Raw genomic sequence first — 18,862 nt, forward strand, 5'->3', positions numbered from 1 at the left:
ATATATATAAGATTAGCCAAATTTAGGTCAAAAATACGCAAACTAATTTTTTACATATAAAAAATTTGATAAAAAATACGCAATCTTGATGACCTAACTATAGATGAAAAATTCTAAAATTGTACGCAAATCAAAACTTTACTCCGTCTAATTCCACTATGATGGCGACGCATCTGTGTACCCTACCCCTGTATATATATTTCTGGGTCCTATTCCAGTACTATAAAATGCACGAGCTAATAAAAATTCTAATTCTTGTTGGTCTTCATTACTAATACTTTGCATATAATTATGGATTTTTGTTTGTTTTCATTTTTTAATATTAGTTTGAATCTGAAGAAATTGGTAAATTAAATTCTTGAGAAGCTAATCTTGCTAAACAAGTATTATAATGATCAAGTAATCTAGTTGCATTCATTGCTTTCTCAGTACTACAATGTTTACATTGAAATCGTTTCTTCCCATTTTGATCAGTTTTTTCTTTAAATTCAGACCAAAAACTAGATTTTTCTCGTGGCATTTTAATTAAGAATACGAGAAAAAAAAATGATCAAGATAATCAATCTGTTTATTATATATTTATATATGATCTTCAAAATTACATAATGTAATGTAAGTTTTGGAAAATTACTGTAACTTACAAAAAATTCTGAAAATTACAGTAATTTAACAACCCTAATAAGAATGGCGCGTAAATTAAAATTTATGAAAGGTCTTACCGGTATTACCTTATTTGTCATATTGTTAATTTCATAATCCTACTAGGCTATAATGCCGTCTTAAGTCACGTAGATGTGGAAATTTTTTGTGGTAAAAATCACTTGTTATAAATTTAAGTAAAATAATTATCAATCACCAGACAAATCCAGTCACATGATGATCAAATTTTTTAATTAGTAATGATCTACATATTACATCACCAATTTCATATAAAAATCGTCAAATAACTGAAGTTTCATACACAATAAAAAAATTATTGGCTGGCTAATAAGAAATGTGACCTAATTACAGATCAAAAAAAGCCTTTTTTAAAAGTAGGTATGTTGTCAGAACGCGCTTTTTGAATTTAGTTTAAGAGGATCTCGGCTATAAGGTTACTCACAAAGCTTACGTATAAACTTTTAAATTCTGAAATGTCTTTAAATAAAACACACGAAAAAGCCCCAAAAGCTTCACTTTTAGGAATATCAAGTATTTTACCAAAAGGAAGCGAAGAATATTGTCTTTTTGATAGTGAAAACACGGAATCTGAAACTATATATGATGATAATTTTGAAACTGAAATTGAACAAGTTACTTTTTCTTTGGATGAAGAATATTTAAAAAAAGTTATTGATATAGAGGATACAAGTGAAACAGATAGTATATTTGACGATGATTCAATTTCAGAAACAGATTCGGAAGACAATGATATAATTATTGAACAAAAAGCATCTAAAAATTTAACACGATGTGTTATTGTTGATAAGATCGAAGGCCATATTAAAAGATGTGAAAATTCAAAAAGTTTTCAAACATTATGGCAGCTTTGTGGTGTATATCAAATAGATGGGAAAAGCATTGTTGAAGCAGATGGTGTATTAGAACGGCTAGGCGTTTGTAGTTATCATTTTAACAATGATCAAAAAAATCTTCATGAGCCGGACTTTAAACAATTAAAAGACACAAGTCAAAGTGTACTTTATCAAAAAAGATGTTTATTTTGTGAAAAACTTTATTATTTTTTTACACGAGGTACGAGATGCGAGAAACATTCATGGAAGATAATTGAAAGGAATGTTCAAGTGGTCTGTAATGGCCAATTTAATTGTAGTGCGTTAGAACCATACAATTCTTTATGTGAATGTGCTTTTGATAAAATTAAAAATCCTCGATATGTATGTTGTAATTGTTATGAACATGAAGGAGGACATTTTCACACTAGACCAGGAAGAGGTCGAGAAACACTATCATGTAAAAAAAAGGGAGACCATAAGGGGGATATATAAAAAAACTTGAAAATGTTGGCCAATTGGCTTCTACATGTCGCAAATAATGAAAATTTTGAATATCAGGAAAATGTTCTTACGGCAATTTTGCCACAAATTAGTCCATTTTTTAATGCAAAAAATAAATCTACAATGGTATCACAATTAGACATATCTAATACACTCGATAAATCTCTATATTTTAATCACAGTGCTCCAAGTTATTTTATATTAAAAACAGTAATGAAATTAAACCAAATTCCTATCGAATTTCAAGAAGAGGAGTTGAATGAGCTAAAATATAAAGAAATTGGCCGGGAAATGGGACAAAATCTATGGCAATCATATAAATGTCTTAAAAAAAATATAAATAACTTACAAACTCCAGAAAGTCTTAATGATTATATTAGTGTATTTCCTGGGTCTTTAACAAATTTTTTTGAGTCTATGCTTACAACAATATTGGAAAAAAAGACCGCAGAATCCAACCGAAAATGACTCCTAAAAGAAAAATCATTAAAGGAATTAGATTCGCAAAAAATCAACCATCTTCTTTCTTTATTAATTTCAGCTTTAATTAATTTTACATTTTCATACCTAAATTTGTGGCTACCGAATGTATTAGCTTCATTATGCCAACGACCAAAATTATTATCTTCATTGCATGACCTTTTAACCAAATGTTCTATTATTGGACATACGAATAGACATGAACGAAGATTAGAAAAAACACGGATGAAAAGTGCTGACCCTTCTAAACGCCTATTGACCGAAAAAAATGTCTTTAATTTAGCTGTGATTGATAATATCGATTTTAAAGAAAGAAGCTTTCAATTTGGAAATATCTATTATGTAACTCGAGGTACATCTAAGGTTGCCTGCCGAAACTCATTTGGCCTGGTGCCGAAAGCCGAAACTCTTTTATTGGTACCGAAACTGCCAAAACGCTGAAACACCAAAACCTGCCGAAATGCTGAAACTGCCGAAACTATTTGCAAGTTTCGGCATAGTTTTGGCATAGCTAATACTAACATCTTGATATAGTTTCGGCATAATTTCAGCATTCTATAATAATTTTTTTTCATTAATTTAATTCCAATATATATATACGTAATTAAATATTTTATTATATTATTTATTTTATTGTAATAAACCAATTTTTATAAACAATGGTATACTATAAGAAACACACTCGTTTCTTCGAAGCAATTAAATAAAACTTTCCATATAAAAAAGTCTGGTAAAAAAAAACAAAAAAAATAGAAGGAACGTTATAACGTTTCTTCAATATATTAAAAAAAAAGATTCTTCCCTTCATTAAAAAGCTTGGCAAGACACGTACGAAGTATCCCAAGTTCGGGTTCTTCAAGTTCCTAGGAGTCTGGTAACCTAAAAAAACAGAAAAAAGAAACATTAGTACATTTCTTTAACACAATTAAACACAGTACCCCATATACTTACCAAAGACTGGTTCTTCCAAGTTCCTGGGAGTTTAGTATCCTAAAAAAAACAGAAAAAAGAAACGTTAGTACGTTTCTTTAACACAATTAAACACAGTACCCCATATACTTACCAAAGATCCGTTCTTCCAAGTTCCTAGGAGTCCGGTAAACTAAAAAAAAACAGAAAAAAGAAACGTTAGTACGTTTCTTTAACACAATTAAACACAGTACCCCATATACTTACCAAAGACCAGTTCTTCCAAGTTCCTAGGAGTCCGGTAACCTAAAAAACAGAAAAAGAAACGTTAGTACGTTTCTTTAACACAATTAAACACAGTACCCCATATACTTACCAAAGACCGGTTCTTCCAAGTTCCTGGGAGTCCGGTATCCTAAAAAAAACAGAAAAAAGAAACGTTAGTATGTTTCTTTAACACAATTAAACACAATACCACATATACTTACCAAAGACCGGTTCTTCCAAGTTCCTAGGAGTCCGGTAACCTAAAAAAACAAAAAAAAGAAACGTTAGTATGTTTCTTTAACACAATTTAAACACAGTACCCCATATACTTACCAAAGTTCAGGTTCTTTCAAGTTCCTAGGAGTCCGGTATCCTAAAAAACAAGAAAATAGAAACGTTTGTACGTTTCTTTAATACAATTCAAGAAAAAAATTAAAAAAAATTAACGTTAGTAAAATATACTAACGTTAAAATAAAGGGTGGCGGGCGATCATAAAATTCAACGTTAAATTATCTTTTTAACGTTAAAAAAGTTTTTTTTTAAAAAAAAATAACGATAACGGTTTAAAAAACCGTTTTAGATTATCAATGATCAGTTAAAAAACTGATCGGAGCTTAACTGAATTAAGAAATGCCAAAACTATATGTATATCATATGATATACTGCGCCGAAACGCCGAAACAGTTTCGGCAGTTTCGGCATTTTGGCATTTTCAGTTGCTTGCCGAAACCTATTTTCGGCAAGCAACCTTAGATACATCACATGCTACGCTAAGAATGGTGTTTCAGTTTTCATTACCGGAAGTTATTGTTGAAAAACCAGAACCAATACGTGATCTAAATATTGATACACAAATCTTTAAAATATCACAAGAAATGCGCGATATTATTTTCAAAATAAATGAAATTTTTATAAGTTTGCTGGCATTCCGGTACAATGAAAGACAAGAACTAGAATACAATAAGATTGATCTTACAGCAATAAATTCAGAAATATTAAGGCAAACAGAATTCGGCTGTAATCTTCCACCTCCAAACGTAGTCATACTAGAATCAAGTGGATCCTCAAATGATGATAACGAAATCTTACGTGCTATGGAAATGTATAGAAAAGATTTTTCTTTAAAGGAGAATGATTTTCTAGATATTTATACAGATGAGGCGATATTTAGACGATTAATTAAATGCCGCAATAAATCAGAAAATATACGGCCTATTCTTAGTCAGTGGCACACCTCAAAGGATATGATGAGCGCCTTGGTTACATTATTTTCAAGTTACAGAATATATGATTTGGCTACGGCTTTAGGTGTGAAATTTTTGGATAAATTTGCAGCTGTTATTGACTATCGATCTCAAGAAGGGTTTTAGAACTAATCTGGGTTGCAGTTGGAGCGGCCATTAATATATACTTACAAAAAAGTAAGATTAAAATCGAAGAAATATTATCTTGTCCTGCAAATGAGAAAATATGCTTAAGAATATGGTACTTATATTATGAATGGTTTGCAATATGGAAAACTCATCTTACCGGAATACGCTGTGGAAATTATGAATTACAAAAATTTGGATTAGCAGCTTTTGCTCCACTTTTTCCTGCCGCGAAAAAAAGCAATTATGCTACTTCTGTTACACATTTTCTTGCGAATTTAGAAAAATATCCACTGTTAGAAAAAAAACTTCGTCTTTGTGCTTCTATAAATTTAGCAAGAGAAGGACATTATCCTGCTTTTGACGAAGCGTTAGAAACTCATGGTGTTGCTTATATTAAACAGAATATTACTGGAAATTTGTGTAATCAAGAAAACTTAGAGTTACAAATTAAAGCAACTCGAGGAAAAAAATCGAATAGATACGTTATTAAATGAATTTCTGGGTACTTACACATATCAACACAAGGATCGCAACACAAATAATCGTATTGAACCATTATGGAAATTAGTGCATGATTTATTAGAAGCATTCGAAATGGATAATCCTATTAATCATGATCTTTTCAAGAAAAACTCTCCACCCCAATTGAATCAAGAAGGATTAATAAAAATAAACCAAGCATATATGGATGGATTAAAGAGAATCAAAGAAATTTTTCGGCAAGAAGTAATAAAAACTGAGGCAATTAATACTAAAGGAAGAAGGGTATTGTCAGTAATGAAAACTAAAATTTCTGATTTATCAAAAAATAAAAAACCAAGAAAGAATACTGTGCCAAAAAATAATGGGAATCAATCATCTGGTGTGTTGCCTATTCAATCTAACGAACAAGTTCTTCAGTCAGTTAAAGGTAATTTAAAAAGAGCGAGTATTGAATTAGACAATCGAAATGAGCCTCAACCAAAACGCCAAAGAATTAGAATTATAACAACTGAAGAAGAAAAACAAATCTTAAGTTGCTTGTTACAAAAGGAAATAATATCCACAGAAACTGAAATTAATGAAGTCTTAAGTAAACTATCACAAGAATGGAATATCTAGCGTGTTAAAAGGTATTGGAATAATAATATTAGGCATAAAAAGAAAAGTAAATAGGTAATATCTTTTTTTCAAAGCAATAAAGTCAGGTTGTAATATTGAAAAAGTGCATTTCTATTACAAAAAGTGTTTTTACATATATAAAAAAAAATCTAGTGTGTAAACTAATTTTATAAGATAAAGTAGACGTAACTGGCACATCTTTTTACATATATTTTGGCTATTGTTGATATTTAACAGCTTGAAATTAAAAAGGATCTTGAGAAAAAAGACTAAAATAACGAAAAAAGTCTCGAATATTTTGAATTTCTATTTTAATTAGTTAAAGTTCAAAAAAATGAATTTAATACCTAAAATGGAAGTCAGAAGTTGATTTTCTGTGATAAAATCATGACGTAACATTATGTTTGAATAAGTTAATATTGAATGAAGTTTAACGATTAATGTTACACAGAATTTTAACAATTAGTAAATTGGTGTAACTGGATTTGTCCGGTGATTGTTATTATTAGATTTTAAATATATTAAAAAAGAAATTTTTTTAAAGTAAAACATGTAATTTATTTATAAAAATTAAAATTGTTTTTCTTAAAAACTGTCTGAATAACAGTCTTTTTTAATATAAAAAAATCCCATTTTTCTCATAAATTTATATATAATAAAGTTATAATAATATATATATATATTGTTTAAATTAGTGTTTTAATTAATTTTAAAATGAAATCTTAAAATTCAAAAGTTATTAAAAAGAGTTTTACTAATATTACTTTTCTAAAAATTTATATTTTACATGATTTTTTGCCAATTATTTTTTTTAAAAAAATTTTCAAAAAAAAAAAAAAAAACATTTCGTGTTATTATTTATTTATTTTACTTTATATGGAAACCAAGTTTCCTTACATTTTTTAACAATATTTTTTACATTTTTAATTGTAAATTATAATTTACATTTTTTTTTGAAAATTTAGGTAAAATTATATGATTATATAAATTTACTAATAAGTTATTACTTTGAATTAAAATTAGTCTAATAGTCTTATACTATTAAAATTATATGTAAAAATATTGCATTTTTCTTAAAAATTGTCTAAATAATAATCTTTTTAAACTTAAAAAATCTTAATTTATAGTAGTAATTTTTATAAAATAAACTTCAAATAAAAAAAATAAATAACTGTGATTTCAGATTATAGTTTTATTTGTTATTTTAAAAAATTTTTCCTGTAAAATTATATTGCCTATATAAAATAAATATATGAGATAAAGAAAATTAAGTTACTTGTAATGAAAATAAAATTAAAATCATCAGTAGTAATTAAAATTCAAATTTCATTAGTAATGAAAATAAAATAAATTTATAATTATAATAAGATCTCAAAAAAAAATTTTTTTTTTTAATCTTATTGAAAGCAGTAGGTTTATATTTTAATAATTATTATTTATATATTTTAAAACTTTAAAGTTTGTTTAATAATAAATTTTATTAGTTAATATTAATAATTTTTTTTTAGTTTATTTAACACTATATATATTACATAAATATACAAAATTTTTTTTTTAAAAAAAAAATCTATCTAATTAATTACAAAATTAAATTATAATATATTATATATATAATATTTTTTTTTTAGAATTGTAATCTATAAATTTCCATTAGTATTTTGTTTTTCTCTCCAATTTTTTCCTTTGAAATATACAAGAATAATACAACTAATACTTAATAAATTAATAGAAGCTAATATAGTAAATAACCATCCAATACCAATAGCATTTCTTATTGGAACAGTCATAATAATATAAGCAGTAGCCAATGTACAAGGAATAAAATCACTTAATGCAATAGCTGATGCACTAAATTCAGGATATGAATCAACCAAATAAGTTATTGTTGAATTAAAAACAAATAATGAACCAGTTCCACCTATAATTAAAGAAAGGATTAGAATAAAAAGATTATTTTAATAAAACATTATTAATAAACTTACCTATAAACATTGCAATAATAGGAAAAATTAAATTAATTTTAAACTGAAGTAACCATCCAAAAGCACAATATGAAATAGGTATTAATATGGAACCAATCCAAATACTTTTTAATCTAACTTCCGGATAACTTTGACCATCATGATCTGATTCATATTTAGCCAAAACATAATCAGAATATCGACCACCTATAACACTACCAATTAAATATCCTATACCTGGAGCAAGAAAAGTTAAACCAATAGTAAAAGATGATAACTTATATGTATCAGAAAATGTTGGTATTATAACGTTCTGTACATACATAAATGCCCAAATTGAACTCATATATACAATTTTTAATGCTACATTTGGAAAACGTAGGAGTTTTAATGGAATTAATGGGTTTACTTTTTGAAATGCTTGTTTTAATGTATAAGAAAGTTGAAGTGATGAAGAAATATTATTACGTCTAAATGTTTCAGGAAGAAAGAAAAATATTATTAAAAAAAGAATGCATCCAAGAGAAGCTAGAAGCCAAAATATCCATTTAAATCCTAGACTTTCCGTGAGATATCCACCAATTATAGGACCACCCAAATCTCCGATATAAAATCCAAGATACATAATTCCATATGCTCGACCTCTTTCTATGGATTAAATAAAAAATTAGGTTAAGAATTATAAAAAAAAAATAAATAGCTAAAACAGTACAAATTGCAGATACCTGTTGGAACGTAAATGTCACTTATGACACCAGCACCAAGACATTGAGTTGAAGATGAACCACAAGCTTGTAACGATCGCATTGCAATCAATACCCAAACATTTTTTACTAAAGCGCATACAACACTTGGAACAACGAAAAGTGATAAAGCAATCAAATAAAGATGACGTCTATTTCCATAAACATCAGAGAAACCTCCGACAAAAAGTGGCTGATCAAAATGATTAATTAATATTTATTAAACATGATGAAAAAAGAAAAAATTTTTTTTTATGCTTACTGCGGTGCCCGTGAAGAATACGTATACGCTTACTACGTATATATTTAAAAATTCGTTACATTCGTTACTTAAAAAATGCAAATGATATTAAATATATTGTACTCATTGTAACCTTACCCGATACGTTAACGATAAACTCGGTGGTTCGAAAATAATGGCGTACATCTATGACAGCAGGATAATACATTCTATACAAAATAAAATTTATTTAATACAATTTTAAAATAATTTATATTTAAAATAAAAATAAAATTATGGTTTACGTGTTAGCCATTGGAGAAATCATCGAGGTAAGTGAGATAATAATAAGAATTAAAATTTTCTTTTTCGGTGACCAATTTTTTGGATCATCATATGAAGAATATATAGTTGTTGATTCAATATCTGCAACATCTGCAAAATCAATTAAAGTTATTTCAGATATTTCGGATGATTCCCTTTTAGTTTCCTGTAATTCTGCGAGGTTTTCATGCTTTTCTAAATTAGTATTTGATGATTCTAAAGTTTCCTCACTAACATTAATTTCTATCGATTGATTATTATTCATATCTAAAAATAAAATAAAATAATAAACTTTATTATTATAAAAATTCATCACTTAAATACTTTTTCGAAAAAATTTGAATAGTTTCTAAATAGGAAATAAATAATCAAATTATTTTCGACCAATTAAAATTCATGCAAAGGAAATCATTAATTCCATATAATACAAAGGATAAAATTTTATTCCTTACAATTATAGAATTTTAATTATGGAAGCACATAACGGATGTCACGACTCACGACAACGTACATTTCTATTGTTTATTTAGTACAGATAAATTGATAATTAGGTAAATTACAATGATGAAATTTACATTAGTTATTAATTTATTCATTGTTTTGTATAAAAAGAGATTAATTTTTTTTATTTTTTATTTTCGGAGAGTGACGAAAATTTTATGTACTCTTGGTTTGAGAATTCATCAAAAATATAAAAATATTTTAGTCACTTTTACATTTGTTGCATAATACACGTCATGTGATCAATTTTATATATATATAGAAAACAATTCTGCAATGTTTGTTAAGTATGCATAATTCTAGTCTAAATTAGGAAATTATTTAAATTACTTATTTTCTACTTATTAAATTCCCGTTATTGTTTTCATTATTTTTAGCGAATAAAAATTTGTCATTAACCTTTTATGATTTGTGACAATTATACAATAGAATGAAAGTTTTTCTGGTCGTAAAAAAAGAGGATTTTCCTAAGGCGGTTTAATAGCCGGTTATATATAAGTGATGAGGTCATAATTCGCAAATATTTCAAAAAAAAAAAACTTTATTTTAATAAAAGATCAAGATTATCACGATTCCGCTCAAGATTCGATTATTCGAATATATATATATATATATGTACATATAAATTATAATTCGAATCTTCTGTTTTCAAACACTGCAGGCAAATTTTTTTTGTTTCCCAAATATTTGTACTACACTACAAATCTCACGATTAAAAATTTCTCGGAAATCCGGGTAAAATCGAAACAATTTTTTTTTTTGCTACGTTTGCGCCACATGTCGGATAATTAAAAAATCACTTTTCTTTTTTTCGTTTAATACAAAAAGACGATAATCTCGATTTTTTTTTTTCTAACCATTGAATGATCGGAAAAAAAATATTTTACATAAATAAACGAACCATGTGCGATTATAATTAATAAAATGTTTTATTCTTCCTAAATATGATCTAAGATAATAACAATATAACAATATATTTATTTAATATTTTTTTAAGTTGCAAAAGTAAAAAAAATTTGTAGTAATGTGGTTGGATATGTTCATCCGGTATTTCACGTGATTAGATGATCAAAGGTAAAAAAATTTTTTTGAGTAATTTCATTTGAAACGAAACAAGTTTTTTTTTTATGTAATTTTTTTTTTTTTCAAAGATCTTTTTAAAAAATCCTATAGATTTCTAACTATTATCTATCTTGAGCTTAATAAATTAAACTTTGCAATAATTATTTCATCTAATGATCAAATTTTTTTAAAAGACCGCGGTTAGTATACTTATCCCTTTTAAGCTTATGACGCAATGGATTACTTATAAAATCAATTTATAGATTAAATAGATTAAATTAAAAATTTTTTTCTCATTCCTTTTAGTTTTATTTTTTTTTTCCTACTTTTTCTAATCTTTGAAACACAATGATTATACAACAATTCTCTCCAGAGTTACTTACAGAAATATTTGGAAATCTTTATATCAATGATTTATTAGTATGTGCATTAGTAAATAGAAAGTGGAGTGCAAATGCGATGCGTATATTATGGAAATGTCCTATTCAATTAGCAACTTTTCCTTTAAAAAATACTAAATCACCACAAGAAAAATTATGTTCAATAATTTCTACTATAGTGAAATGTTTATCAATTGAAGTTAAAAATAAATTAAGAAATGTTTATGGAATAATTATTGATGAAACTAAGAATGAAAGTGTACCAATGTTTGATTATTGTTTATTCATGGAAAAGTTGAACTTTGTAATAATGTTTAAAGCTACATTGTTCTGGTTAAATTCTCTGGGTTGTGTTACAGGTAAAAACCTTTTTCTTATGGATTTGAATGAATTAAATGAACTAAATGATATAATATATAATTATATATATATATTTTTCTAATAGGATTAATTTATCATCATATTATATTTCAAGAAATTTGTAACTTGGTTATCATAAAAAGTAATATTCTTAATAATCAACAACGAGATACAAATAAGATGACCGAGGCAAAAATCGTTTTAAGTGCATATAATCCAAAACAAATGTTAGAAGGTGAAATTTGTAATAGAAATTATAAAGAATCAGATTTTCCTTTGCCAAGTCATTTACCTTTAATGACACAAACTTTATCAAGATTGGAAAGGGTTACATTAAATACTTGTATACAACCAAGATTTATTTATGACCTTAATAATATTTGTAGAAATGTTTTGGATATAAGTATACATTGTGGATGTAATGACGATCAACATTTGGCCGATTTCATAAATAATCAAGAAAAATTACAAAAAATAGTATTGTTTTCTTTTAAATCGGATATACGATTAGAAAAAATATCTAAAGCTATTAAAAATAAATTGGAACAATTATTATCATTAAATATTTCAGCAGGACAAGTACCATTGGAAATTTTTAATAACAAACAATGTAATCAATTGATTGAATTACATTTAGTTGATTGTGATCAATCTTTAACAAAACTTTCTGATTGGAATCAATTCCTTTGTTGTAATGATACTAGTTTTAAAAATTTGAAAAAATTGGAATTACAATGTAATATAAAGAATTTGGAAAAGATTGGAACATTTCTTCAAAAGGTTTCATCATCATTACGTAAACTTATTTTAATACGTAATAATCCTGAAGATCAAATTTTAATTGATAAATTTTATAAGAATGTTGCAAAATATTCTTCAAATTTAATTCAATTGGATTTAACTATACCGGAATTTATTGAATCTTTGATAATCATTTTACCATCATGTAAAAAACTTGAATATTTAAATTTAAGGGATCCTTGTAATCAACCAAATGATTTAAATGAAAGATTTCCTTTAATTGGAAAATATTTTCCTTTATCATTAAAAAAATTTGGAGTTGAATTTGATTTAAATGTTTCAAAGGAAAAGATTGAAGAATTTTTAAATAATTGTTTTAATATTGGAATAAGAAAATTATCACTTGGTTTTTATTTTATGGATTTTACTTTGGATCATGAAATCATTATGAGAAGACACGTACAATTAGGAACTCTTAGTAGTGAATTTTATGAATACTGGATAAAAGAACAAAAAGAGGTTATAATTGAAGTAAATAAACAAATAAAAAAAAAATATATATATATATTTTCCTCAAAATTTATTATTTACTCAAATAGGGAAATATGATTTATGACGAAAATTTAACCGTTCAAGACAAGGAAAAAGATTATTGGTTTGATTTCATAAGGGAGTGCATGTAAGAAAAAAGGTAATTTCAGATAATTTTAAATAATTTTAAGTGGGTTAAATAATTTTAAGTGAGTTAAATAATTTTAAGTGGATTAAATAATTTAAGTGGGTAATTTTAAATAATTTTAAGTGGGTAATTTTATATTAATTTGGGGAAATTTTATTTTAATTTTGAGTAATTTTATATTAATTTGGGCAATTTTATTTTAATTTGGGCAATTTTTAAAGGCAATTATATTTAATTTGGGCAATTTTATTTTAATTTGGGCAATTTTTATTTTAATTGGGGACAATTTTATTTTAATTTGGGCAATTTTATTTGAGCAATTATATTTTAATTGGGGCAATTTTATTTTAATTTGGGCAATAATTTTATTTTAATTGGGATAATTTTATTTTAATTTGGGCAATTTTTAAGGGCAATTATATTTTAATTGGAGCAATTTTATTTTAATTTGGGCAATTTTTATTTTAATTGGGATAATTTTATTTTAATTTGGGCAATTTTTATTTTAATTGGAGCAATTCTATTTTAATTTGAACAATTATATTTTAATTGGGAAAATTTTATTTTAATTTGGGCAACTTTATTTTAATTTGGGCAATAATTTTATTTTATTTTATTTCAAATCATTTTTATTTTTAAATCCAGATAATTGTTATTTTTAACTTTAGATAATTTTGGGTAATTTTATTTTTAATTTTAGATAATTTTTGGGTAATTTTGGTAATTTTACTGTTATCTAGATAATTTCGTTATATAATATCTTGCATTTAGAATGTAACCTCACCAGAATGTTCTATTTTTTAGCACAGACTCTGGGTATTTTTTTCGTTCTCATGACATGAATCGTGATATGAATCATAGATACGGACTATGATGAAGATTTATGATTTCTGGATTATGCATAAGAAGTTTATAATATGCAATATGATAAGCAAAAATGCACAGTTGAGTACATGATTTCTTTGTTTAAACAATTAACATGATTAAATATGGAATTCATATAAAGAATGATTGTATAGATAGTGTAACATATTCTTATTATTACAAAGAATTTATCAAGAATATATTCAAGTTTGAAAAGAAAAAAAAAAATTTTTTTTTCTTTTTTTAAAGTTCAGGAGTTTTTAATAATTAAAAAGAAATAAAGATCTGCGACATGGAATATTCAAGATTATAACTCGTTTTATTCGTTATTTTTTTTTTCATTTTTTCATTTATTTCTATTTATTTATTCATTTATTCAGCATTTATTCAGAATTTTTTTTTTTATTGTTACGATGTAACGATGTTTAGTCATGTTACGATCAAAAAATTTTGATTTCTTGTCAAATAGCTCCCCAAAAATTTCTTTTTTCCTTTGTAAAAAAAAAAAAATGCATTTGAAATAAATAAATAAATAAAAATTTTTATTGAAGAATCAAATCAAGTAATTTATACAAAGGTACGTTTCACATTGAATTTTTTAACTCTAAAAGTAATATTCATTTGATAATACGGAAAAATCATCTTATAAAGAAAAATTATTATTTTTTTTTTTTGGTCAGATGATGATGAACATCCATTACATTTTGTCATTTTTTTCCGGATTAATGAAAGGATGAAGAAAATGAGGGGGGACAAAAAGTGGCGAAGTAATTCAAAAAAAACTTGATTTTTTTTATAAAATAAATATTTATGTGGTTATCTTTGATTTGTGAAAAGTATTAGTAAAAAAAAACAAACATATTTTTTTTTTTGCGATCTCCCTTTCGCCCCACCTTAAATAATTAAAAATAAAATCCTGTTATAAAAAAAAAACCTTTTACTAAAAAACTTTAAAAAATTCGGCGTTTAAAAAGAATTTTTTTTTCACATTCGGTAAAATTAAAAATTAGCCATCAAAAAAAAAAAAAGAAAAAAAGAAAGTCAATCAATTAATTATATCAGGAAATTTCATAACAGAAATATAACAAGAAACATTATATTAAGTTTATTATTATAATAAATATATTTGTACCATATTTACCATATATAAAAAAATGATATCTATTTTATCTTTTTAAAGTTAGAGTTTGAAAGTTTAATAAAATCAAAAAGAAAGATAATCTGGTTCGCCTTTTCCTTATGACTCACGTTTTGATCGTCTTTCTCTTTCACAAAATCCTTTACAGGTGATCATTGAAAATATATTTTTTTTTAAAAAAAAAATAAAATAAAAAAAAATAAAAAAAAAAGGAAATTTTGAAAGAACGACGAAAATATTGGGGCTTAAAAAAAAAATTTTTTTTTTTTTTATTATTTTTAAGTTTTTCTTCTTTTTTTAGATTTTTTTTTAATTTTTCTTAATACCGCTAAAAAAAGGTACTAAAAAAGTAAAACCAAACCATATTTCCTTCAAATCAAATTAAATAAAAGCAATTATACGTACAAAATTGAATATATTAAAAAACAACCAGAATATAGAAAAAAAAATTAATGGATAAAAAAGAAAAAAAATAAATGCCTTAAAAAATCCAAAAAAAAATTTACAACGAAAAGGAATATTTGTAAAGGAAAAAAAAATATTTACAAATTTTTTTTTTTTTTTTTTTTTTTTTTTGAAATAAAAAGAGTATAGTTCCAAAAATTGAAACACGACTCGTATTAATATATTTGACAAAATAAATGATTCGATAATAATAATACAAATATGTTGAAGAATGCATGAAAAAAAAAATTAATTATATTACACATTATTAATTTGTTGGTTTAAAATGTTTTTTTAGAATGGGTTTACTGTAAAGTGTAAAGATCATATAAAAAATACAAGGTGTCGTTTATCTTATATATATTCGCTATATCGTTCATGTCCAAATTAGCGTAGAAAGTTGTGATCCAGAGAAACCAAATTTCGTTAAAGAAACCTGTATCGAAAAAAAAAATAATAATTAAAAAGAGCGTTCGATAAACTATCACGAAAAAAAAGTTTAAAATAATGTACTTACGAAATTATTAAGAAATTCAAAATCGATTGCAATCTTTCTGGGTTTCTTTTCTGATAAAACTTTTTCGGAAACTTCAACAATTTCAGATTTTTCATCAATAATTGAATTCTTTTCTTCAATTTCTCCTTTAATTGGCTCTGGTTCTTTTGGTGATTCAACAACAACAGTTGGAGGAGCGGCAATAAGAGCAGTTGATTTTTTAACAACAAAAACAACTTTCTTTTCTTCAATAGGTTCATCAAAAGAGTAATTTGGCATACGAATAATAATACGGTTCTTTTCTTGTTCTTTTGTGTATTTATCTAATTGAGCCTTCAATAACGTAACGGAAGGACTAGCTTCATTAGTAAGTAATTTTTCGTTGTTACCGTTAGAGTTGTCAAGTGTGGGAAGAGAAGTGGAAAATGATGGGGAGACTTGTACGTCGCGAACAAGTTCAGCTTCGCATAATTTTTTAAGATCGCCGAGTAAATTAGGAGGAAGTAATTGTAATGTTTGATAGCTCCAAAATCGGTTACGTAACTTTGAACTTGTAAAAGAAGTTGAGGAGGAATCATCATGATTGACTAGTTGTTTATGAACTTGAGGCAGTGAAGAAATATAATCCTTATAATCGTTCAAAAATTGTGAAACTTTGGGAGAATATTCTTCATATTCAGAATCTTCGGAATCTTCAGAATCTTCTTGTACTTGAGTTTGTATTATATTTGCTAAACATTCTAAGTAATCATTAATGTCATTATATATTTGTTTCGCTTGATCTAATTCCGCGGAAGTTGGTTTGTTAGACATTTTTCTATTATTATTTTATAAAAGAGGAACGAAAGGGTAAAATTTGATAAAAAATTGTTAATAAAAGAATAAAAGAATAAAATAAATCTATGATACGTGTTTTTTTAAAGAACGCGAAAAAAAAAATAAAAGTGGGAATATTTCTACTATATTTAAAATATTTTAAATGTTGATCATTTTTTTATTTATCCCTTTATTTATATTTATAATAAAGGAAAAATAAAAATGGAGAACGGAAAATAGAGAAAAATGAAAAAATTACTAATAATGGATATATTCAAAAATTTAAACAATGGAAAGGGAATTTTTTTTTTTTAAGGAAGAAAATTCCAATGAGAAAAAAAAAGAAAAAAAAATCCGTACCGAAAGTTTTTTAGATGACCTACTTATAGAATTTTTTTATCAAAAAATCTTTGAGGGTAAACTGATATCAAAAATTCTTTTTGGGGTGAGGAAGAAGAGAAAGCTTGTTTGGTTTGTTTATTTGTTTATTGTTTGTGTTTATTTACTCGTTTTTGCGGTGTTTTGAAAAAGGGGCGCAGCAATAAATGTGGCTTCTTATCATTAAAAAAAAAAGTCGGACCGTGGGTCTTTCTTTCTTTCTTTCTTTTTTTGATTTCTCGTTATCTTTATATATATATCTTTATATATATATATTTTAATTTAATTTATTTATTTATTTACTTATTTATTTATTTATTTATTTTTTCCCAATTTATTCGAGTTTATCCAATTGGAATAATTTTATGATAAACCTGCTTATCGTTGTACATTCAATAGATAATTAGATACCAAAGAATGAAGGATTAACAAAAAAAACAGGTTTTTTAATTTTTTTAATTTTTTTTGTAATTAAAAAATTTTTAATTACTTTTTTTTTATGGGAAGAAGATGACTAATCTTTTTGTGATGATTTATAAATTTTACAGCGAAGTAAAAACTGGGAACGTAAATCAATTCTCTTAAATAGCTTTTTTTTAATTTGGAACATCTTTCGGAAAGCTCGTTTAAGAAAATTCTAATTTAGTAAAAAAGAAGGGATTTACTATAAAGGTAATCATAGAAGGCTTAGGGTTTTGATATTTACTCCTGCATAAGTCAAAGTCTTGCTATTTTAAAAAAAAAAAAAAATTTTAAATGATGAAATAATTGATAAATAATAGATCGGAAGATATAAAACTTTTTTAAAACTCATTAAAAAGCCTTTGTTTAATATAAACAATATTAAATAAATAAATAAATACTAAAATATATGTATATATAAAATACGTATTGTATAAAATATCATATTATTGTATTATTATATATATATATATATATTTTTTTATTTTATTTTTTTTGTTTGTTTCAAATTCAAAAAGTAGTTCTTTTTTAAACGTCACAAATCTTGGGGAAGGGTTTCTAATCCACTTAGTTTACCACGCGATAAGTATGAGAAACAATAGACACACAAAAATTATGTATAATATTTTGGTGAGCGTAGATCCTTTTTTTTTTAAACTATAGGGGAAATTCGGTATATCATTTATTAGGTTAAAAAGTTTTAAAATTCGGCTAATTGAAATTAGCCAAGATGTGATTCGTGGATCGATCCTTAAAAAAGGTTCATTCATTTTGTTTATAATAAACACCATAATAATAATTATTCCTGGAAATGTTGATACAATATTTCTCTTTTACACCACAGATCATCATTATTAAATAGAAAAAAATGACTAAGTTAATTTTAGATATTTTATTAAATTGCTTTTTTTATAAAAACAATCGTAACATACGTAACATAAGTTAAATAATAATAATGAATCGAAATTACGCATTTACACCTTAACGAAAAGATTCTAGATGATCTCAGCCTATAACATTTCTCCTTGATCGTTTCAAGTCTTTGAATGCTATTTTTTTTTTTTATTAATATGATTTTTTTCGGCAATGAAATAGTAATAAAATAGAATGCATCGACAAAGCCAAAAATTAATTGTGTAACACACATACCTATTTCTTTATATTT

The 18,862-nt window shown here is 25.2% G+C and overlaps 7 protein-coding genes across 7 annotated transcripts; 5 read left to right on the top strand and 2 right to left on the bottom strand.

Moving 5' to 3' along the window:
• Positions 1-1,133: 1,133 nt before the first annotated feature.
• Positions 1,134-1,988, top strand: OCT59_029996 (uncharacterized protein; the record flags this gene model as incomplete). Its single annotated transcript, XM_066146366.1, has 1 exon — positions 1,134-1,988. The coding sequence occupies one exon, from the start codon at positions 1,134-1,136 to the stop codon at positions 1,986-1,988; it is 855 nt and encodes a 284-aa protein (XP_065995018.1).
• A 132-nt stretch (positions 1,989-2,120) lies between these two features.
• Positions 2,121-2,465, top strand: OCT59_029997 (uncharacterized protein; the record flags this gene model as incomplete). Its single annotated transcript, XM_066146367.1, has 1 exon — positions 2,121-2,465. The coding sequence occupies one exon, from the start codon at positions 2,121-2,123 to the stop codon at positions 2,463-2,465; it is 345 nt and encodes a 114-aa protein (XP_065995019.1).
• Positions 2,466-4,430: 1,965 nt separating this feature from the next.
• Positions 4,431-5,521, top strand: OCT59_029998 (uncharacterized protein; the record flags this gene model as incomplete). Its single annotated transcript, XM_066146368.1, has 2 exons — positions 4,431-4,962; positions 5,025-5,521. 2 exons carry the CDS (start codon positions 4,431-4,433, stop codon positions 5,519-5,521), a joined length of 1,029 nt encoding a protein of 342 aa, XP_065995020.1.
• A 100-nt stretch (positions 5,522-5,621) lies between these two features.
• On the top strand, positions 5,622-6,128 carry OCT59_029999 (uncharacterized protein; the record flags this gene model as incomplete). Its single annotated transcript, XM_025323938.2, has 1 exon — positions 5,622-6,128. The coding sequence occupies one exon, from the start codon at positions 5,622-5,624 to the stop codon at positions 6,126-6,128; it is 507 nt and encodes a 168-aa protein (XP_025188911.2).
• A 1,637-nt stretch (positions 6,129-7,765) lies between these two features.
• OCT59_030000 (uncharacterized protein) lies at positions 7,766-9,641 on the bottom strand (the record flags this gene model as incomplete). Its single annotated transcript, XM_025329749.2, has 6 exons — positions 7,766-8,046; positions 8,111-8,737; positions 8,815-9,025; positions 9,095-9,126; positions 9,212-9,282; positions 9,358-9,641. The coding sequence occupies 6 exons, from the start codon at positions 9,639-9,641 to the stop codon at positions 7,766-7,768; spliced, it is 1,506 nt and encodes a 501-aa protein (XP_025188912.2).
• Positions 9,642-11,287: 1,646 nt separating this feature from the next.
• Positions 11,288-13,103, top strand: OCT59_030001 (uncharacterized protein; the record flags this gene model as incomplete). Its single annotated transcript, XM_066146369.1, has 3 exons — positions 11,288-11,678; positions 11,765-12,951; positions 13,020-13,103. The coding sequence occupies 3 exons, from the start codon at positions 11,288-11,290 to the stop codon at positions 13,101-13,103; spliced, it is 1,662 nt and encodes a 553-aa protein (XP_065995021.1).
• Positions 13,104-15,498: 2,395 nt separating this feature from the next.
• Positions 15,499-17,440, bottom strand: OCT59_030002 (uncharacterized protein). The gene is made up of 3 exons (XM_025312784.2): positions 17,218-17,440; positions 16,063-16,858; positions 15,499-15,981 (listed from the first exon to the last, which is right to left on the bottom strand). Exons 2-3 carry the CDS (start codon positions 16,852-16,854, stop codon positions 15,922-15,924), a joined length of 852 nt encoding a protein of 283 aa, XP_025188914.1. The 5' UTR covers positions 16,855-16,858; positions 17,218-17,440; the 3' UTR covers positions 15,499-15,921.
• Between the last annotated feature and the right edge of the window lie 1,422 nt (positions 17,441-18,862).

The sequence above is a fragment of the Rhizophagus irregularis genome, chromosome 9 (assembly GCF_026210795.1).
Source record: "Rhizophagus irregularis chromosome 9, complete sequence".
NCBI classification, from domain to species: Eukaryota; Fungi; Glomeromycota; class Glomeromycetes; order Glomerales; family Glomeraceae; genus Rhizophagus; species Rhizophagus irregularis.